At 46.5% G+C, this 21,314-nt stretch overlaps 6 protein-coding genes and 1 long non-coding RNA gene across 12 annotated transcripts; 3 read left to right on the top strand and 4 right to left on the bottom strand.

Moving 5' to 3' along the window:
* The first annotated feature begins 4,767 nt into the window (after positions 1 to 4,767).
* Positions 4,768 to 6,885, top strand: LOC4814105 (PAX-interacting protein 1). Its single transcript, XM_015186925.2, has one exon. It carries the CDS (start codon positions 4,976 to 4,978, stop codon positions 6,749 to 6,751), a length of 1,776 nt encoding a protein of 591 aa, XP_015042411.2. The 5' UTR covers positions 4,768 to 4,975; the 3' UTR covers positions 6,752 to 6,885.
* A 5-nt stretch (positions 6,886 to 6,890) lies between these two features.
* Positions 6,891 to 7,884, bottom strand: LOC117184426 (uncharacterized). Its single transcript, XR_004469758.1, has 2 exons — positions 7,494 to 7,884; positions 6,891 to 7,436 (listed from the first exon to the last, which is right to left on the bottom strand). It is a non-coding gene; the product is annotated as an uncharacterized lncRNA (long non-coding RNA).
* Positions 7,885 to 8,802: 918 nt separating this feature from the next.
* Dhps (Deoxyhypusine synthase) lies at positions 8,803 to 10,530 on the bottom strand. Its single transcript, XM_015186926.2, has 3 exons — positions 10,386 to 10,530; positions 10,058 to 10,251; positions 8,803 to 10,003 (listed from the first exon to the last, which is right to left on the bottom strand). Exons 2-3 carry the CDS (start codon positions 10,247 to 10,249, stop codon positions 9,098 to 9,100), a joined length of 1,098 nt encoding a protein of 365 aa, XP_015042412.1. The 5' UTR covers positions 10,250 to 10,251; positions 10,386 to 10,530; the 3' UTR covers positions 8,803 to 9,097.
* Positions 10,531 to 11,002: 472 nt separating this feature from the next.
* UbcE2M (NEDD8-conjugating enzyme UbcE2M) lies at positions 11,003 to 12,344 on the top strand. Its single transcript, XM_001354170.4, has 4 exons — positions 11,003 to 11,299; positions 11,357 to 11,572; positions 11,654 to 11,955; positions 12,030 to 12,344. Exons 2-4 carry the CDS (start codon positions 11,467 to 11,469, stop codon positions 12,171 to 12,173), a joined length of 552 nt encoding a protein of 183 aa, XP_001354206.1. The 5' UTR covers positions 11,003 to 11,299; positions 11,357 to 11,466; the 3' UTR covers positions 12,174 to 12,344.
* Positions 12,345 to 12,349: 5 nt separating this feature from the next.
* Positions 12,350 to 17,541, bottom strand: MED24 (mediator complex subunit 24). The gene is made up of 7 exons (XM_001354171.4): positions 17,320 to 17,541; positions 15,560 to 15,646; positions 15,340 to 15,497; positions 14,437 to 15,276; positions 14,009 to 14,369; positions 13,135 to 13,952; positions 12,350 to 13,066 (listed from the first exon to the last, which is right to left on the bottom strand). Exons 1-7 carry the CDS (start codon positions 17,407 to 17,409, stop codon positions 12,442 to 12,444), a joined length of 2,979 nt encoding a protein of 992 aa, XP_001354207.3. The 5' UTR covers positions 17,410 to 17,541; the 3' UTR covers positions 12,350 to 12,441.
* Positions 15,698 to 17,303, top strand: LOC4814132 (protein tumorous imaginal discs, mitochondrial). 2 transcript variants are annotated; one of them, XM_015186927.2, is made up of 3 exons: positions 15,698 to 15,828; positions 15,919 to 16,386; positions 16,453 to 17,303. In XM_015186927.2, the coding sequence occupies exons 1-3, from the start codon at positions 15,777 to 15,779 to the stop codon at positions 17,196 to 17,198; spliced, it is 1,266 nt and encodes a 421-aa protein (XP_015042413.1). In that variant the 5' UTR covers positions 15,698 to 15,776; the 3' UTR covers positions 17,199 to 17,303. The 2 variants fall into 2 exon arrangements, with proteins under 2 accessions (XP_015042413.1, XP_001354208.3); XM_001354172.4 differs by having other exon boundaries at positions 15,720 to 16,386; positions 16,453 to 17,300.
* A 730-nt stretch (positions 17,542 to 18,271) lies between the features above and the next one.
* Positions 18,272 to 21,290, bottom strand: Atg18a (Autophagy-related 18a). Of its 5 annotated transcripts, none has more exons than XM_015186928.2 (6): positions 21,158 to 21,290; positions 20,734 to 20,834; positions 19,894 to 20,655; positions 19,298 to 19,456; positions 19,105 to 19,232; positions 18,272 to 19,017 (listed from the first exon to the last, which is right to left on the bottom strand). In XM_015186928.2, the coding sequence occupies exons 2-6, from the start codon at positions 20,802 to 20,804 to the stop codon at positions 18,773 to 18,775; spliced, it is 1,365 nt and encodes a 454-aa protein (XP_015042414.1). In that variant the 5' UTR covers positions 20,805 to 20,834; positions 21,158 to 21,290; the 3' UTR covers positions 18,272 to 18,772. The 5 variants fall into 5 exon arrangements, with proteins under 5 accessions (XP_015042414.1, XP_015042415.1, XP_015042417.1 ...); XM_015186929.2 differs by having other exon boundaries at positions 21,098 to 21,273; XM_015186931.2 differs by having other exon boundaries at positions 18,272 to 18,996; positions 21,098 to 21,272.
* Positions 21,291 to 21,314: the final 24 nt, after the last annotated feature.

The raw sequence follows: 21,314 nt of genomic DNA, 5'->3' as shown, positions 1-21,314 counted from the left end.
GCTTGGCAATGCCATTACCAATATGCACATGCCCCATGCATATTCATGGTATCTCTGGTTGTTTTTCCATCCCCATACTTCTACTCTCCGCTTGGCTAACGTTGTTTTTTGTGTCAGTTGGAATGCGAATAGTGGGATGCACGAATTCCTGATGAAATTTAGACAATCTTTAACCATAAATTGGTAACCGTAAACCGTAGTAAGGTTATTCTAAAAACAACTGCTGCATCGACTTTTCCGCTCTTCTGCCCTTCTAGCTCTCTGTCCTGTGTCCTCTGTACAGTTTTCATCTCCGTCTTCTGATATTTTATTAATCAATTCAATTATTTAATGTATGAAAAAAGTATGAAAATTTAGATTTAGAAGCCAGATGCTCCCCAAACCGGCGAAAATCGACAGCATAAGTTGATAATAATTCTGTCCCCGCCAGAACGTTGAGTGCCAAAAGTTACAATAACATTTTTAATGACTTTTCCAGCATGGCTTTCAGTGTGGAAAGTGATTTGCCGAGGACTAATCACTAGGGTGCAGAGCCCTACACCCCAGACACGCCAATACTCTAGACGTTTTTAAATTAATGAAAAAAGTTGTGGGGCGTTGGCCAAGCCGATATAGAAATATTTATATTTTCATAAATAGAATGGGAATGGGAATGGGAATGGAGAGTTGAGGCAAGGAAATCCTTGAGGTAATATTAAAAAATATTCCTTGGGAGCAGTTGTTTGTAAATGAGTTTATGAGCGTGTCCGTGTTCGTGTCCTTGTTGCTTTTTTTGTTTATGCAGCATATTAAATAAATTTTGACATCAGCTACGACAATTCCTCCAGCTGGGGGGGGGGGGCGTGGGTCTTCCTTCATCTTTGGAGTGTATTTTTTGGGTAACTTAGCTTGTTGACAATAAAATAACATTTTGCACTCACTTAGCCCAGATGGGGCTTCTGCACAGAAGCCCCCGGAACCCTCTCTCCCTCTCCCCGGTGGCACTCTAGCTCAAGAGTTTTAATGAAAAAAGTTTGAACTACCCAAAAGCCATTCCTACCCTCCTCCGATGCGAATATACATATGTACATATGTATGTACATACATACTTTTCTCCGGAAATTGGCATGCAATAGAGTTGATTTCTGTGTACAATTTTTATTTATATACATACATTTAGGTACATATCTAGATATATGTATGTACATACTACAGAGTGCTTCATTAAAATGTACACTTGATCATTGAATTTCTTGGGGAAAGTTTCGAGAAGCAAAGAAGCGGATGGAAGCAGCATAACAATATTAAGCATACGCAACGTGACGCCCAATGACTGAAGGCAGAAGAAGCTGTTGCTCCATCATCAGCAGAAGCCAGAAGCTGTTGCTGTTGCTGTTGCTGGTTCTTGTGCCTGAGCCTGTGCCTGTGTCTGATGCCTGGGCTATGGGCCATGGGCATTGCAAATCAATCAATAAAACTCCAGGCGAACTCAATCGTAAGGAATTTTTCACACACTGAGAGAAGTGCATGGAGTCTGAATGGAAATCGTATGGCTTTCACGCCTCCATCTGGATACGTTTTCTCCCTGTGTCGGAACTTATATCCAATGCTATGTGCAATATTGAAGCATCTGCTCATACTTTAGCTAACATTCCAATTGAAAGTCAAATTGAACGCCTGTTGGTCCTGACTGACAATCGATTATTTGCCCGAGTGCAAAATAAAACATCAAATGAAATAAAACAGAATAGAACGGAATAGAATAGAATGGAATGGAATGGAATGGAGAATACAAAAAGAAAATAATATATCTGGCCTGAGAATATGGTTTTGCAGAGCTCAGAGTTTGCTTTGACTGGCAATGGGGATTCCTTCAGTCGAATGGCAATTTAATTTCAATTTCTCTGTTGCCTGGACTCCGCTTCCTGGCCTGCACCGTTCCTTCTCCTCCTCCTCCTCCTCCTCCTCCTCCACCTCCTCATCCTCCACCTCTTTGCCATATTATTTATGGTGCAATGGAAAAGTGAAATATATATTGAAGCAGAACTTTGCATTAGCATGGCAACACAATATTTGTCGACACTCTTTTGTCCAGGCCACACTTTCGTCTACAATTTTGTTGCGAAATTTCATTATGAACGGATGCCGCTTAAGTGCATATTGAATTCAATTAGAGTCTGGCACATGTACATACATATGTACTATACGATACGATACGATATACTGTATTCAAAGCTGCCAATAGAAAATTGAATTATAAAATATTTCCACCACCCTCACAAACGCACAAACGCACACACGCACGCACACACGCACACAAAGACAACCCACAAAACCATATTCGATGAGATGATGTCCTTTTGAGACACAAAGTTCTGGCCAGAGAAAACCCCAGCCAAATGTTGTCTGTGTATGGTTAGATCTGTGATGGATATTACCATGGTGTGCGTAGAAGCTCTGACGAGAATGCGCTACATTATGAAGCCAAAGCAAAAGAATATTCTATTCTATTAAACAGAGGTCATAGAGCATAGTAAGCGAGCAACTTGGACAAAAGAGGAACTCTTAAAGGGATTTGTGGACAGTCATTAGCTTTGGATGATTAGTTTGAGAGCCCAGCAATCAGTGAATGCCACAACCCTTGAGAGCGCCCATCTACGGAAAGCGTCCACCGGCTTCTGTCTGGCTGAAAGCTGGCCATTTCTTTCCGCCTCAAAACTGTTGGCCCGGCCCGCCTTTTCGCCTCTTCTGTGATGCTGCTACCGCTGCTGGCCAAGATGCTGTGCATGTTTCCTACATCCTGTCGTTTCCTGTGTGCCACACACACACAGGGACCACCCCTGCTGATGCTGCTGCTGCTGCTGCTGCTGCTGCTGCTGCTGCTGCTGCTGCTCCTGCTGCTCCTGCTGTGGTGGCCATTATTTCCTGTATTTAATTGCACTACTCTCGGCTGCGGTTTTCTGCTACATTTGTTGCAGCCAAGCCAAGCCATGCCATGCCATGCCAGCTTGCAGCCGACCAAGGACTATAATGTACTTTGGCTAACCATCTGGGGCAGTGCCGACATTACCTTTGGCTGCGGCTACAGCCACGGCTACGGCTAGTGCTGCTTTTCGACTCCCTCTCCGGATTCTGCCCTACCCCTCCGGTTCTCATTATGTTTTCCTCACCTTCAATTCCTCTTTCTTTTCTCCCATTTTTGTACTTTTACAGAGAATACCTAGTACTTGACAGCAAGTACTTGAAGTGTTTTCGTAATACGGAAATCATATACCAGCTGTCATAAGAACGATGGGTCGCCCAAGGGTATCAACGGCAACGGCTTCGGCCTCTCTTGGTCATTTTTATATCCGATTCTGAAAAAGTATAGGGAGAGCATTAGATTTGTTGTTCTGTTAGACGTCTCCGTATTTCCGCGATCAGCATCAATAGTCGAGTCGATATCGAGTATAAGTTTAGATCCGCGGCCCTTGCCGCGTCTCACAACTTTCCCGCTTGTTATTTTTCGGTTGATGACAGTTTCTCCTCTATGACGTATTTGTTGGTCACTTTGCAGCACCAGGCGAATAGAGGAGAGAGTGGAGGGTGGATAGAGAGAGGGTGTCAGGGTGAGACGGTGAGAGGGTGAGAAGGAGCCGTCAAATGATTTATACTTTAATAAGCGTGCAAAAGACATGCAGTGAAATTAGATGTGACCACACCACCAAATCAGGCCCCTTCCACGTCCACGACCCCTTCCCCTTCCCCACCCCATCGCTCTTTTCTTTTTCTTTCACGCTCCACAAGAGGAATTCGCGCAATTTATGAGTGGAAAGGAGAAAGGCGCCAACAGAGCGAAAAAATACCAAAGCAGCAGTCAAGGAATTAATAAGGCTGCCAGAGTGGGATAGAAGAGCGGAAGAGTGGGAAGAACCGTATGAGGGAGCGAGGGCATGGGCATGAGATTCCTGCAAGTATTTGCGGTATTTATGCCATTAAGGTGCGAAAAATGCGTACCCCTCCGCTGCTGATGGCAAAGCCATAGCCGGCCATCGCCGGGACATGTTCGGAAGCGCCCACCAAGACCTACCGCAACAGTTCAAATTTCAGTTAAAACTTGGTGTTCGGGTGCTCTTTGGGCTGGCCAGCGCTCGTAAATGCTCGTAAATCTAATGCTCGCTCCTAGTACGATCAGGTCCCTGTCGTACTTGCCCATCCAAGCGCCATACGCTTCTCCATTATATGCCAGTACCCGTATCCAGCCAGCCGCAGCAAGTCATCCTCCTTCATTGCATCGCCAGGATCAGTGCAGGAGCCTGCCCCTGTTGTCCAGTTATGTAGATGAGCGGGATTGTCAGTTCTGGGAAGTAGAACATGTCTTCGAGCAAAAATCAACGCTGTCCGCACTTCAAGCAGCAATATTGTAGCTGACATCCAAGTTTTTAAGCTGGATACAGTCACATTATCCATTGGGGTCCAAAGTCGTGTTGCGCGATTTATATGTTAACGACATGAAATCAGGAGGTGAGTCCGTTGAGAAGTTCAAGAAGTCATGGCAATTTTCTTCTTAGAAACTAGTGGTAAAAGCTCGAACTCTCCAGAGGTGCCCGACAGAAGCTGACAGTGGAAGTGGAAAGTGGAAAAGTACAAGTGGAAAACGACAATTGGCCTAGTTCGTATTGGCCAGAAATAGTGAGCTTCCTGAAGTTCGACTAAAACAAAAGTCCACGAATGCAAAAAACACTCTTTTTCAGATCAATAGTAGGCCTTTGGGTGTAGGCATTTTCATGTACCCTCACATAAAATCAGTTCCGTTCAGTGTGTTCGCAACCTTCATACGTTTCAGATCAACTCTAAAATTTGATTCCGATTCAACCTTTTTTAATAGTACCAAAACAAAAATTCGGTGTTTTTTTCCAAATCTAAATTCCAGTATTTAACAACATACTTTCCACAAATCTCCAAATTATTCCGTTTTTCACATTTTCTAAAACTAAACCATTTCTGGCTGGCCGAGATGACGTCTACCCTAAACGAAAAAGCCCTGGACCAGCACTTTGCGGCACAGACGCGTATGCTGGCCCAATTGCTTGGGGATCAGATTACCAAGAACGAGCACATGCTCACGCAGAAATGGCTGCGCCACTTCAAAAGGGCCTGCAAGAACGACAAGTACGCTCGCAACTGCCTGATGTTGTTGATGTACGGACAGCTGAAGGATATGGGACGTCTGAGCGAGCCATTCCTAAACATGGACAACATGCAGTTAAGCATGCAGATGGTGCTGGCCGAGTATGACGGCGATTTGGCCGAGAAGATGGCGTCGCGCGGTAATGACCAAGCGGATAGTGGCGTTGGTACACCAACAGTGGATGGTGTCGATGGTACACAAACGGACGTACAAGCCAACGCCGGCAATACTGGAGGCGGTATCACTTGGGCTTCTCCAAGCCGAACGGTCGTGCCCGACACGGAAGCCCCGTCTATCCTACAAAGTGTGAGACAGGCAAACCAAGTGCTGCTGAATCAGATGAGGGCTGGACTGCCTTTCAGTTACCGAGCCGTCCCCATGGGGCCCAGGCCGCAATACAATTTACAAATGCAGCAACCGAACCACACGCACCAACCAAGCACCATCCAACCATCACACCAACAAAACCATATAATCCAGAATAACCAACCGAACCAGCAGCATCAGCAGCATCAGCAATACCAGCTGGCACCGCACCAAAACCGAGCAAAAATCGAGCAGTACCAGCAGCACCCGCAAAACCATCCGAGCGAGCAGCAGCCACACCACCCGCAGAACCACTTGAGCGAGCAGCCCCAGCACCACCCGCAGAACCACCCAATCGAGCAGCACCAGCAGCTCCAGCACCACCCGCAAAACCATCCGATCGAGCAGCACATGCACCACCCGCAAAACCATCCCAGCGAACAGCACCTGCACCACCCGCAAAACCATCCGATCGAGCAGCACCCGCAGCTCCCGCACCACCCGCAAAATCATCCGATCGAGAAGCACCCGCAAAACCATCCGATCGAGCAGCACCCGCAACACCAGCAGGTCCAGCCGCCCCATCAGGTCCAGAACAACCTGGTCGAAGATGTCTGGAACCTTTCACTGCAAGCCATTGGACGTCTGGAACAGTGGAGAGGAAGCGAGGATAAGCTAGGCTTTTTTTCACTCTGCCTACGCCCATTGACCGCGCAAGACCCGGAAATCCGAAGGAATATTCCGGAGCTAGATCGCAGATTGGGTATGGTAGTCAACCAAATGATTGACAATGCTGGGGAATCGTTTAAGACTGAAGAAAATGCCATTTTGAAAGAGCGAGCCAACCAAACTAGAAGACGACAGGAGTTGGAACAGTTTAGCGCGGAGCTTGATCGTCGGGAGCACGAGTTGCGTCGTCATGAGGCCGCTATCCTACAGAATGAGGTCGGGCGATCCCAGAATCTGAACCACGGGCGAGCTCAGTATCCGACCGGAGACGAGCGACAAACACGTTTTGCTGAGGAGCGCGGTCACCCACGTCATCCGGGCAATTACCCTATGCATAATGCTTTACCAGGTGTCCAGTGCACACATTTCCAGACCAACGACCTGAGTGGAGGCGCCACTTCGGTTCCCTTGGAAGGTACAGCCATAAACTATAACTGTCCCCGATGCGATATTGGGGGATCGGCAACGACTTTCAACAGCGTTGAGTTTCTCCAACGCGATCAAGGAGTCGAGCCTCAAGATATGCCGTCGGTATGCGACGAGTCCCAACTCAAACACCAGTGGTGACGTGACGAACCCACGAGCGAGTCGAGCAGCCCGAAGAAGTCCTGTTGGATGGCGGAGCCACTCTAGCATCTACTCTGCCCACTAGTAGCATGGCGAGCACACATTAGAATAAATAAACAATTCCTTAAACGCCCCATCGTTTGCTTTCTTTCCTCTTGCTCTGTCAACTGCAGAAGTTTTAATGCAGTTTTAATTTTCTAGTAATCACGGGAGGAGGGGACTATCTTGGCAGCCACACTGGTACTGGTTCTGGCAAAAATCTACGCACTTAGTGCTCCCTCAGCCTTCTCAATTCCGAAGAAACAGCCATGATGCAAGAAAGACCGCACCAACTCAGAAGACGACAGGAGCCGGAACAGTTTAGCGTGAATCTCCAGTCTCCGACCGGAGACGTCCTGCAAGCATATTATGCTGAAGAGCCCGGTCATTCGCGTCGTCCGAGCAAATAACCTGTGAATGCTTTTTTACTGCGACCCAGTGCACACATTTCCATGGAAACGACCAGAATGCAGGCGCCACTTCGGATACCATGGAGGGAACAGCCATTAATTATAGCAACTGTACCCGATGCTATACGAGTATTGAGGCAAGCCCCAGTGGTGATGTGACGAACTCCCGAGCGAGTCCAGCAGCCTGAGAAAATCCTGTTGGACGGCGGATGCTTTCTTTCTTCTTGCTCTGTCAACTGCAGAAGTTTTAATGTAGTTTTAATTTCCCAGTAATCGCGGAGGGAGGGACTAACTTGGCAGCCACACTGGTACTGGTTCTGGTAAAAATCTACGCACTTAGCTGCCGCCTCAGCCTGTCCTGCTAGCCGCAAGGAGAACAAAACGACTTGCAGCAACAGCTTTGTTCGTAATTAGTTTTTAAGTGAGAGTTTGTTGAAGAGGGACAGCGGCCAATGTGTGTGTGTGTGTGTGTGTGTGGATGCAGTTAAGAACTTCGTAGCAGTGGTCGTCTGCCGATAATGGTCCTCTGTCTGCAATTGATTCCCCTGCCAGATAACATAAATTTGTGTTAATCGATGACCAAAGTTATGCAGAGTGCAGAAGCACAAGTGCAACTGCAAACTGTATCCTGTATATAAATTTCAGAATTTTGATAGAGCACACATTGGTTGCTATATTATACATATGCTCGCACACCCTGTGCCCCACGTTCATTTAAAATGGAGGGTAAAAAACCGGGAAAAAACTTCCAAGCAGTTGTGAAAAAGTTGCCAAAATTTCCCCTCCTTCCCTTGCGTCTGCTGCATGAAAATCGCTGAAATATGTAGCACCCACTGTCGATGCAATTGGCAGAGGGGGACAGGACAGTACAGTGGCAGGGCCCGAGGCACAGAGAGAACAAAAAAGAAAGTGTGCGAAAAAAAGTTTCCCCCTTGGCTTTAATGATGCGCACAGACACCAGTCAAAGTTCCAGGCCATACTATATGGAGGAGAGAAAAAACGGGGAAAGATTTGAGAAGGTGACGGGGAAGCCCAGCCAAACTCTTACATTAGTGGTCACAAAATAAACGACTAATTTTATGGGCTCATGCGACTGCATGTTTGGTCCTCCAACAATTTCCGAACCGACCATCAAGCGCAAGACTACAAATGCAAAGTCGCGGTGGTAAAGCATTTATGTGTACCGCCAGTCCAAACAATTAAGGACACACCAGACGATAAAGTAAACATCTGCGACCACAATCTTACTGCTGATTGTGGAAATGGGCAAACAAAAGTTGCATTTTAGCGGCACTCTACGAACTATCCGGCCCCTACATAACAAAAAATTATTACCCACTAGAGTCTAAAATGAAAGGCTTGTTGTCTTTATCACATTCTGCAACATCTCCAACGACGGTTAATGGTTTTCTCCTGCTGCCAATGACAACTTTGCTTGGGACGGTTTACTTCTGGAGTGAAGCACAGCACTTTGGAGACACCCAGGTCCAGCACCTTGCCAGGCTCTACGTGAATCTGGAAAGGATTTCAAACTTTCAAAAAACTATGCTGAAAACGCCCGATCTACCGTGAAAGATCGCTGGTGAAGAAGAGTGGTGGTGCACAGTTTAAATTTAACGCATTTTTTAATTTAATTTTAATATTTCACAGATGTATGCATAATTCATATAACGAATCGTCCGATGTTGGTCCAGAGGGGGCGTTTTACTCGCGCAAGCCAGACATTATGGCCGTCGCTGCCTAGTGGACAGGACAGCACAGTGGAAAATATAAATGGCCTCTGGCTTTTACGCTGCGCCCCACAGATATATTGGCAAGTTAAGTGTTACTTGGGGGGGTGGGCGCAGGACACAAGTTACATACGTGTCCATTACTTTTTCCTTACATAAACATTTATTTACACTGGGGGAGAGTCGACATTTTTCTTGGAAAAATGCCGCTTGGCAAAGGTTTCGGCCACAATGAGGGGGAAGACCAAACTGGCCTCGGCGTACACCTTAACAGGCGTAGCATCTTTGCGTATCTTACCCCAAGATATTGCCTCGTCTGGACGGGCGCCACTGTCGCTGCCATCGAATTCCGAAGCGGTGTTGATGAACACCGAGTAGTCGGCGCCATTTCGCATCAAATTTGCATTGCAGATGTGATGCTTGATGACACCGCCACCCACAATGATCATGCCACTGTTGACGGCCTTGACGGACATTGTGTTGAGGCGTCGCAGATCGGAGAGTATGTCCACAACCAGGCCAGGCTGACGGAAAGAGTGGAAGTACATCATATCACCAAGACTGCCATCTGTTAGTGCCGGACAAAAGACGGGAATTTGATTCTTGGCTGTCCAGTAGTAGATCGACCTGGGATCCGCAATCCTTTCGCCCAGTCGATTGATGATGCGAGATGGAGACCACACCGTGCCCTTGGCGCGCTGATCTTCGAGCATTTCATCAAGCAGTGGCATTAACCAGTCCTCAAACTTGCAGTAATTGTCGTTGGGGACCAGCAGATTGCCAATGCGATTGATTCCCCGGTCGCGCAACTCCCGTCCGTTGAGGTCGAAGGAACCCATGAATGTGGGGGCAAGGCATTTTATGAAATCCTCCTCCACGCCACCAGCGGTGGTTACAATGCAGTCGATCATCCGATGCTCGGCAAGGAAACGTATTGTCTCTCTCATTCCGGACGATACCAGGTTGGAGGTGTAGCCCAAAAATATGGTGCAACTGCTCCGTCGCCGAATGAAGTCGTCCGATTCATGGAGGTCCTCCTGCTCTGCATCCAGCGGTTGAGCCCTGCAATCTAGCTGTCAGTGTTTAGTGCTTGAGTTGTCGATTGTCAGGGATTCAATTGGGCTTACCATTTTATTAATCTCTTGCATAGCCAGGCAGAGATTTGTGGCTTGGAATCCGGTGTTTTTATATGATTCAAAGAGCTTGCTGTAATCCACGCCCTGGTTGAAATCATAGCCCTGAACCTGGGGAGTGCCCTCAGGAATGCGCTCGCTACGCTTCAGCACAGCATCTTTGGCTATTTCTGGTCTTTCTGACATCGCTTAGTTAAAAGATTAAATTCAAACAAATTGTATTGCAAATTCAACATGTGCCGTTGCTAGTGCCAGCCCTCGTTTATTGTCGCTTGCCAACACACCGAAGCTATCGAACTATATATTTTGTTGGTATATTTACCTTTTTATATCACACACCTTGCAACTTGTTGGACTTGCGCCGATTGTATCGGTAAACTGATCAATATATATTTGTTATACATCGAACATGACGTCCCATTGGCTAACCAATTGTTTTAATTGTTTAATTTTAAACCTTTTATCGATTACAGTATTTAATTGCTGATTGACTTGCCACCACGTCTAGCTCACACACCTTGAAATTTGTATACTTTTCATAGTATTTTCTAGTATTTTCCAGTATTTTTTAAGACGCGCTATGAACTCACTTCGATGTGCTAATCCAATCATGTAAAAATCGTGTAGAAATTACATTTAGAAACATGGGTCAGGCCACATCGAATACTAACTCGTGAGCGGCATCGAATTTCTGATCGTTTGCCATCAAAATCTAAACTTTTTCAAAATGTCGAGAAAAAGGCATTCCAAAAAGAGGATAGCGGAGGTTTTTCACACTAGCGCTTCCATGGGGCTTGTATGAAAAGAAAACGGCCAAGTTTGTCAACAAACTTACACATTTCCCCTTCAGGTGTCTCTTTTAATAATTACATGCAATTGTAGTTAACTTGTAGCAAACTAGTAGTTAGCGTGTCGTTACCATGTAAAAGAAATTATTTTTCTGGAAGTTGTAGTTGATCTTTTTTTTTTAAGCCTTATTCAATGAATAATTAAATGAAAATGAGAACATAAATCTAGCTAGTCTTGTGGGAAATTAATTAGTTTATCAGAAAAAAATATATTTTGAATGCTGAGAGTGCTAGCTAGCTAGTAAAAGTAGACAGAATATCAAAATCAAGGAATATCGTTTCCTCATCCAATAATTTCCTTTGATTCAGATGTCTAGCAAACGAAGTAAAGAAAGCAAGCACTCCACTCACTCGAAGTGACTTTTTTCACATTAAATTTAAATTTACGGTAGGCTAATTATATTACACGCCGCACATTGCAAAATTATAAATGAACCCAATTTAGGACGGAAACGCAAGCAAACAAAGCGCTGAAATAACCCGCGAATCATCCGCAGTAGAAACGCCAGCGAAGACGAGGACGCCAATCATAGCAGCCAACAAAAATATAGAAAAATGATTAAACTCTTTACGCTGAAGCAACAAAAGAAAGACGGCGAACAAAAAGGGAGCGGTGGCCAGCAGAAGAAAGCATCGGCTGCCCAACTGCGCATACAAAAAGGTACGGGTGCTGTTTGGTTTAATTGTTTTTCTGTCCACTTCCTCATACAGATTTTCTTGCTCTTGCTTCTTTTGGACACAGATATTAGCGAAATGAACCTGCCCAAGACTTGCGTGACTGAATTTCCCGATGCCGATGACTTGCTCAACTTCAAATTGATCATTTCGCCCGACGAAGGGTTCTACAGAGATGGGCGCTTTGTGTTCAACTTCCGCGTGGGATCCAACTACCCGCACGAGCCCCCAAAAGTGAAATGTGCAACGCAGGTCTACCATCCGAACATTGATCTCGAGGGCAATGTGTGTTTGAATATATTGCGCGAAGACTGGAACCCAGTGCTGACCATTAACTCGATAGTCTATGGCTTGCAGTTTCTTTTTTTGGTTTGTAATTTGAAACAATCCTCAACTCAAGAAATCCTATATGTATGTACTCGAATGCAATGCTCTTATTTTAGGAACCCAATCCTGAGGATCCACTTAACAAGGAGGCCGCCGATGTCCTGCAGAGCAATCGTCGCCAGTTCGAGTACAATGTGAAGAAGGCGATGCGCGGCGGTTGTGTGGGCGAGACCTACTTCGAGTGCTGTCTCCTCAAGTGATATAGGAAATCAAACAGTCTTTTTAATTTAAACCTGCCTCCGCATTAGGAAGGATGATGTTCATCATGAAGACGAACAGCAGAGCAGATGAATGGCAGCGGACAACAGAATCAACCAATTATTGTAATAAAAGAAAGAAAAACCACTGCGTACACGAAGAAGAAAACAACAGTCGATTCGAGTCATCGATTTCTACTTTTTTTTAATACAATTAATTATTCAATTTAACACTTTCGCCCCCCTTCAGTCTCCTTAATCCTTACTCCCTTCATAGGTGTATGCTGTGCCTGGCCATCTGCATGTTCCGCCACAAGCAGAGATCGGCAACCGCCGCCTGTCGCCCGCCTTGCACATGTAAATCGTAGAGCCTGCTTATAAGACCCACGCGTATGTCCTCGGTGGGCAGGACCTTGAGCAGTTGCTGCACTAGATTTGCTGGCAGCAGGCGGAGCACAGGCGCCACTCGCTCTCCCCCGCACTCCACCAGCAACGAAATGAACTGATAGACAAAGACGGCCTTGGGCGACAGCTCATCGCCGCTCACAAATTGTAAAAATACACTGAAAATATGCTGAATACTCGACTGTAGGGGCTCCTTCAGGGTCTGGGGCGTTGCCCGCAGCTCAGTGCTGGATGATGGAGAGGCCAAACGTGGTCCTGCCAAACCTCCAGCGTTATCTGTAAAGTCGTTGGAATTCTCACTGCCATCGCCAATGACTTTGCGCACCTTTGCTACATTGGTGGCCTGGTCCTCCTCATCATTGGAACGTGAACGTTTCTTCAGGCCACTGAAGGATGAGGAGGCCACACCGCTGCGAGTCTCCAGACAGGAGATGACACAGTAGACGCACAGACGCGCAAGAACCAATGACTGCGGCTCATTAATGTCCTCTCTGCAAAAAATTTCGAAGGAAAATTAAGCAATGGGCTCCACTCCATATTTGTTGAGCAATTCGCTTACCCCTGGCGACGAAGCATAAGAGGAGGCACCACATACTGTAGTAGCGCCTCGGTGCCCTTCTCAATGTCCAGATGCATGACGGCAAACACAATGTCCATGGTTTTGGACATGTCCCGAATGTATTTGCAGGTGAGCAGCTGCTCGACCAGCTGTGTGGTCAACCACGCAGCACCACCGGCCAGGAGCAGTGACTCCAGGGTCTGGACCGCACGCACGGGCAGATGACCCGCCTCGGCCACGGTTTTCCACACCTCACGGAACTGTTCGATGAGCGGCGAGTGGGAGATGAGGCGGGACTTGGTGCTGGGGGCGGGATGGACATCGTGTTGCATTTTCCTTATGATCGGATAGGACAAGGCCAGTCGCTCCTTGGCATATTCCTGACTGGACAACTCCTCGCTAGTGAGGGGGGCCAGGAACTGCTGGATCATGTTGAGGGGCTTCAGCAGCTCCGTCTCCCGCACCGAATACATGTAGGCGCAGAGAAAGCTGGTTGCGCAGACGGAGAAGCTGAAGAGACGTCGCTTTATGTTGTCCAAAATGTTCTTCACGTCCGCCGACGAGAGGGTCTCCTGCTCCCAGGCAATCAGCACATGATGCAGCACTCCTGGCAGATTCAGGCAGGTCTCTTGCCAGCTCAAAGAGCACGGCTTCAGTTGTGCCGCCTCCGGCTTGCTCAGGCTGAGTAGCAGCTCATCCACCATGCTGTCATCGCAGAGCGCCAATATCTGGCGCGGATTCTTAAGCTTGTTTCGCTCCACCATGCACTCCCTCACCCACTTCTCAAAGAAGGAGTCCCCGCGATCGGACAGTACCACCTGAAATAAAGGAAACTCAATAAATATATCCTAAATTTTCACCGAGTATTCATTACATCTGAGCCATAGGTCTGCACGATACTTGTTAGCATCAGAAAGGAGACATCAAACAGTGTGGAGCGCGTGACACAGAGCTTGCCGAGCTCCGCAGGAACCGGCTTGGAGTTCTCATTGCACTGAATCAGCCGAGAGACAAACGTCTTCAGGCGTCCGTCCACAGTGGCCACTGACAGGATCAACTCGAAGCTGTTCCCCACCGGCACCTGGCACAGAACATTCACCATGTCCTGCACTTTATTCGTGCACAGGGTCTTCAGCACACCCGAGAGGGGAACCTCTGCGCGTTTGATGAAGATTATGTTGGAAGGCGTCTGCTGGCCATTGTCGCACTTTTTAAGCAGCAGCGAGGCAGCTTCTCTGTAGACGATAATTCGTTATTAGAAAACATTCTTCGGGGGAAAAATGTTGCATCGAGAAATCTTACCGCTGACTGGCAAACTTTTTCACATGCACATCGTTTACAAGCTGCTGTTTGGTCCAGTCATTGAGCAAGAATTCAATCATATTGCACGAGCATTTGATGTCCATAAAGTCGAGCAGTAGATTATCCTGAATGAGCAGCTCCAAGGCCTCCACTAGCTCTGGTATATAATCAGAAGGGGGCGGCTGCTCTCCGGGCACACGCTGCAGGGCATGCAATTGTTTGATAATATGCGGCATCTTGAAGAACATAAATGCCCCCCACATGGTGTCCGGACTGGTGTCGGCCACATTGCTCAGGGTGAGGAAACCCGCTCTTATAATCTCGTAGAACAGACGTGTATTTGTGTAGCGCTTCAGACGCTGTAGCATTTGCAACTCAGCCACGTAGTAGCTGGTCTCCTTGCAAGGTATAAGCAGCACCTCCACGGCCAGCAGAGGTTGGATACAGTAGGAGATCTTCTCTGCCGGCAGCACATTCAGCTTTTGCAAATCCAAATGTGAGACATCAATGTAGGCGAACTGTTGCAGCTGCTGCTCCACTCCGGGAGAGCTGAGAGTGAAATTGGAGTTGGTGAGGGATCCCTTGATGGCCGCATACTTGTCCCGTATCTTTCCGTGGCACTCGAACTCCTCGCGAGAGCCCACATAGAGCATGGAAAGCATGAACTGATGCTGGCTAATCCGATCAATAACCACACAGGTCTGGTCTAGCATATACGACTGCTCGGCGCTTATCTCCCCGTACAGCTCATAGTGCTGGACCGTGCGTGCAAAGATCTGGAGCAGCCAGTAGATCAGCTGGACCACAGCGCCCGGCAGCACAGCCTCCTCCGATTTGATGCTTCAAAGCACAGTTGATTCGATTAGAGGGATTATTGATAACAGATTAGAGAGAGATACTCACCGACAGGTCACACCATCCACAATGCTAACTAGAAACTCCAGCAGCGATGTGATGCAGTAGACACGCTCCAGTTTATCATATCTGGCTATGCAGCGGAGCACTGCGGCATGCGAGACGAGGTGGGCACACAACGAGTGCTTCAGGTAGTTGAGTACCAGCTGAGAGGACAAAAATCATAATGGTTTAAGTTAAGGTCAAATATCAAGGAGGTAACACTCACTGGATTGGCTGTGGAGCCAATTAGCGCCTGCTGCATGAGGCAATCGGCCAAATTGTACACATCTCCACTGACGCCTCGGGGCAGCACCTGAAAATCGGAGGCACAATATTTATTAAATTATAAAACATCTATCTATGCCTTTCCTGTCAAGTCTTCATAGGGATTCCTGCCGAATCTCCAAACCAATCAGTGCTATCCTAACTATTGTAAAACTGACATGGTAAAAAGATCAAGTCTCCTTATTTCTGGTCTATTTATTCTGAATTTTGGTAAGAATATGTCCCGCTCTATGTCTCTATGTCTCTTGAGCAACCGCGCGCTTCTGCGAAGACGAATCACATTGGCCGGACTATACACAGGCCGCTGTCCCCTGAAAGCTGAGAGAGGGTACGCCGCGTACCAATTTAAACAACCCAAGACGTTTTACTATCCAGATCGTAAACAAGAAGCGGAACGTAAGAGTGGCGTTGCCACTGAACAAGCGCAACGTCAGCCCGAAGATGGCGGCAAGCCAAAAGACTTTTACTACAAGGTCCTAGGCGTCGGCAAGTACGCTACCAGCAAGGAAATACGCAACGCCTACTTAATGCTAGCCAAGCGCTATCATCCCGACAAAATGAGCTCGGGGAGGTCCCTGAAACACTTTCAGGAGATCTCCAATGCCTATCATATTCTGACAGATGAAAACAAAAGGCTGGAGTACGATCAACTGGGGGGTGTCAAGGACGAGAAGGCGTTCCTCGAGCAGGCAACTGTGAATCCGACGATCTTGGGGCAAAGGCTGGACGAGGCTAAGAAACTTCAGGCGGAGACAGACGCAAACGATGGTGAGCTGTCATGTCAATGTGTCCTTGGAATCCCTAGATTAAATAGTAGTCTCCCCTCCCGTATAGAAATCAATAATCTGAAGCAGCTGAAAGGCAAGAGCTTTGAATTGAGTCTTAGCTTCGAAGAAGCCGCCAATGGGTGCAAGAAGCGCGTGAACATACGCTACCTGCGGAAGTGTGGCAAGTGCGGCGGCAAGTCGCAGTTGATGACGCACCGTGAAGTCGGGAAGGAGCCATGCCGACGCTGCAATGGCGCAGGCAAGGTGACCAAGCGGACGGTGACCTTTACAGCCGAAAAGACATGTGAACACTGTAAAGGGAAGGGGTTCATCAACCGCCGCGACTGCGAGCCGTGTGGCAACCGCGGCTTCATAGCATCCGGTGTCGAGGTGCTGGTTAAGGTACCGCCTGGATCGAAGGACGGCGATGTTATCACCATCCAAAACCCGAATACCCAAGAACGTGTTAACTATCGCCTGGTGGTCGAACGCAGCGACTACTTTCGCCGAGATGGCCTTAATGTCCATAGTGACAAGCTGATAACTATATCGCAAGCCATTTTAGGCGGCAGTTTCACTGTTCGCGGCCTCCACGAGCCTGTGGAAATACGCGTTGACCCAGGAACGCAGACAAATAGTGAGATAATAATCAAGAGCAAGGGCATACGCTGCGAGAATGGAGTGGGCAACCACGTAGTAACTTTGAAAGTTTTCATACCTACAAAACTTTCAATGAAGCAGCGTCTTCTGATCCTGAGTTTAGCCCAGGCAGAAGACCCAATTTTCGAGCGGCAAAACCTCAAAGACAAATAGCATAGCGCTTCAAAACTAATCTTGTTAAATTTTCTGTTAAATGACTCTGTCAATTACTCTGTTAAATAATGTTTAAATTAAGTATGCATTTCAAACGACAAACTATTTGACTGTTGCTTGCCTTCTTTATGTTGATGCCCCATTGAGAGTCCGACCAGCGTTCTCGCCACGCCACATAGATGAGCTGAAGGATTTTATTGTTCTCCTTCATATCCCTCGCTCAAACTCCACTCTCCTTCCGTGATGCAGTTTCTTCTTTATTTTAAATTTTTAAGTAACTAAATTTTGTTACTTTTCAGTTGTTTTCTTTTTTTTAGAGCACCGCACCGTAGTGTGACCGCGGATTTATCGATTAAATATACCGTCCCACCCTCAGAAATATACCGAAACATACCGCCTCATTATCAAAATATACCGTAAATATACTGACGAATTCATGTAGCTATATAGAACATTTAGCCATGCCCACATAATTTTATACGATTGATGAATCAATTTTCTACTTGATTGGTTTAATTTAAGTACTTGCTTTTATTAGATTTCTATATGACGATGAAAATTAAATTTAATAGATTGATGAAATTGACCAAATATACCATTATATACTGAAATACCGTAAATATACCGTCGGTGTTGACGTCAAAATATACCGCACAGTGCTGGAAAATGGTTAGAGCTGAGTCGGGTTCTTTGGCGCCATAAAGTGAATTTAAATTCGGTAAGCATTAATTTAAATAATTTATTGAATACAATAAAGTTGCATATGAGTTTCCTTTGTAAACAGTTTTTAAATATTATTTTCTAAAATATTTGACTTTGTACAAAATACTATTTATATATGCCGAAAATTGTTCCTCCATTCCACACTCAAATTTGTTCACTCCTTTTTTGGTTTGTTTTGCAAATGTTTGATTTAAATTGAAAATGTATTACTGAATGTGTGTAGTGACGACGTGCGCTTAGTGTAAGATTTTTTTTTTGATTCGACTAAACAGTAGCTAGGCAATAAGTTTAAATTTATATGGATTTCGGTGGATTTTTTAGGGAATTAAAGCAGGGCAGCAAAATAAAACTAATTTGCAAAGGCCGTTTATTTGTAAAAAGCAGGGCAAATCAATTCAATTATGAAAGCAAATCTATAAATCGTTTTAAATTATTAATTAACAACTAACTTAAGAGTGTATGACAAAAAGCATTTTCCTATTCCAAAGGCAGCGCCACGAACGGGACGGGGGCTTAACAACTAAGCATTGCTTGTATTTATAATGGGTTTAAAGAAAAAAGGAGAAACGCGACACGCGAGTGGTGTCCCTTTTTGCTGGTAAAAAACAAGGAAGCGGTCGCCATTGATAACATTAAAAGCTAAATTAAGTCTATGACCTATTTATTTCTTTACTTAAATATGCTTGACGCCACACAGAGGCTACTACCGTCGCCCAATCTTCATCGTCGCCAGCTGCATGAGCTCCAAATTGCAATCACTTTAGCATCATCGTCCGTAGTACTTTGAGGAGTGAGTTTGTTGTTATGGTTTCTGATCTATTTCTCTGGTTGTTCGCGAATTGAATTTGCATCTAGGTGGATGAAGGTCCTCCACCCACTGGTTCGTCACCCTTTACGGCCGAGGCGTAGCTAGCCCCAGCGCTTCCACTTCCGCTGGCACCGCCACCGCCACTTGTGGAGCTGCTGCCACCTGGCTTGTCAGTGGCAGTCGATTTTCCATCAGCACTTCCACTAGCACCAGAACCACTGGGGGGAACGCCAGCAGCACCGCCGATGCTTACGCCACTGTTCAGGCCTAGAGTTTGAGGTGAATCAACTAGAGAATTTGTTTCGATTGTTTGTGTCGGTTAGGATGTGTGGGTTGTTGTGGATTTGTGTGCAAATTGCAAACTGTTTTAAGCACCTTTAATATCCATGGCATAATGATCTTCCAAACGTAGATCGTGTCGCTTGATCAACTGGCACTCGGCACCCTCGATAGATGGTATGGAATATACATACAGATAACCATCCTGCGAGGCAATCAAGAGTCTGCAAAAATCGTAAACAATTGATTTGATAATGCCAAACCATGATAGGCCATGCTTTTCTTTCACCTGAGCTGTTTTTGTATCGTGGTAATGGCGCACATGCGACGCACTCCTGCCTCGGGCAGTGAGACCGAAGCAAAAGCTCGTCCTTGGCTGAACACATCGGTCACCTGCGTTGGCAGGTAGCTGGTGACCGTTTTGCTTAAGAATCTAAAAAACGAGTAACTTGCATGAGAGAGTAGATTTTGGTGAGTTGAGTGGTTGGTTGGTTGGTGGTTTGGTTGTTGTTGTTGTGGTTGTGGTTGGTTTTTTTTTGGTGGTTTTCGAGAAAATGAAAGAAAAGAAAAATAGATAAATGTCAAGCGCCACACGACAGAGAACAAAAACAAGAACACAACTAAAAGCAAGAAAATAATATGTTTGGGGGCCCTACGCAACACACACACACACCCACACACACAAATAAATGAAAGATTCGATAGAAGTCGAGAGTGTAGAGTCTGGAGTGGAATGAAATGAATTAAGCGGAGGACATATGTTTATGGTAGATTGTGTACATAACACCAACCCTCCCCATGACCTATTTTGTTGCCCATAAAACGTACAAATACAAAACAGCTAGCTAGAACACAGGACCAACTGGTGAATCCAACACCGCTTACCCCATCCAGTCATCGGTCGATTGCTTCCCATGATCAGCTGTCTCGGCGGCGCTGCGATCCAAGCGAAAGATGTGCACAGTCTCCGTGTTGGAGCTGGATACCAAGTATTCCGAACAGTTGCTGAACGAGAGTGATACAATGGAGACGCAACGTTTGAGGCCACGTCGCAGCTCAAACAGTCGACTGCCATCCTGGGAGCTGAATACGCGTATGACCGTGCCGCGTTCGCTGGCTGTGGCTATTTCCGTGCCCGAGGGGCTGAACGCTATGGCCGCCAATGGAGTGTCGTGGGCGGGTATCATAGTTTTGGCGTGCAAATTGATGGCATCAAAGATCTGCACTTCGCCGGAGGTGACGCTGCCCGGATAGGCTAGATAGCAGTGCTCCGAGGATGACGATAGGGCGCAGAGACCCAACGGATTGCAGGGTGTGTCCCGGATGGTGTGCACCACTTTCATGTCCTGTATGTTGTGAATGTAGAGCGACTCCTCAAGGCAAACGATCAGGCGCTCTCGATTCAGCTTCACCGCCAGAATTGTGTTCGCATACGAGTAGTTGCAGATCTCGCTCTGCTTCTTGAAGTGGCACACCTTCAGCTTACGCGGCGCCCGCTGCGACACAATGGCCACCAAGGAGCTCTCGAACAGGCGCTCGATAAGGAACAGCTCATCGCTCTTCGTGTGATATATCTTGTCCAGTGTCGAGTCCACAGACCCCAGGCTGTACAGGCTGTAGCCCCCGCTGGTGGCGACTGCAAGTGATCTAGAGGGGCAGAAAAAGACACATAAGAATGACTAAGATCTGCGATAACAGTTCCTTTGTCAGAGGCTGCTGCCTTACGTTATGTTTTGATTGAAGTTCACAAACACTTCGCCCGCATCCACGTCGGGTCGGCCCAGCAGGCTCATCATCGTTGTGCTGTGTGCAACGGGACTAAGGAGCTGCAATAAAAGATTAAGCAACAAAACAAAAAACTTGAGTTGTGGAAGCCATTCCCCATTGCAGCATAGGTTTTAGCCACTGTTTTAGTGCGGTGGCTAATATCAAAGCAGGCAGCGCAATAAATATGTTAATAAATACATCAACATGCACGTACATACATGTACATATGTCCGAATGTACACGTTGGGGATAGGGGCTGCTGATAAAAGCAGCAACAACAAACAAAACACAAAATTTACGTGACTAGGGAGCGTTTTTTTACCTCTTTGTGTAGGAAACGTTTTCTGTTCGCTTAAATTAATATTTGCAGGACCACACTTACGAGTTGCAGGGTGAATATTTTACTGAAGCTACGTAATATTTAATGATATTTGGATTTTTTTGTCGCGCAATTGTTTTTGCTCTGTTTTGCACACACACACACAAGCATCCACACATATGCAGCTTGGACAGCAACAGAGAAACCAGGGCGGGCAAAT

Source organism: Drosophila pseudoobscura, chromosome X (genome assembly GCF_009870125.1).
Source record: "Drosophila pseudoobscura strain MV-25-SWS-2005 chromosome X, UCI_Dpse_MV25, whole genome shotgun sequence".
NCBI lineage: Eukaryota > Metazoa > Arthropoda > Insecta > Diptera > Drosophilidae > Drosophila > Drosophila pseudoobscura.
The sequence above is the reverse complement of the archived record's forward strand: the minus strand, read 5'-3'. Positions and strand labels throughout refer to the sequence as shown.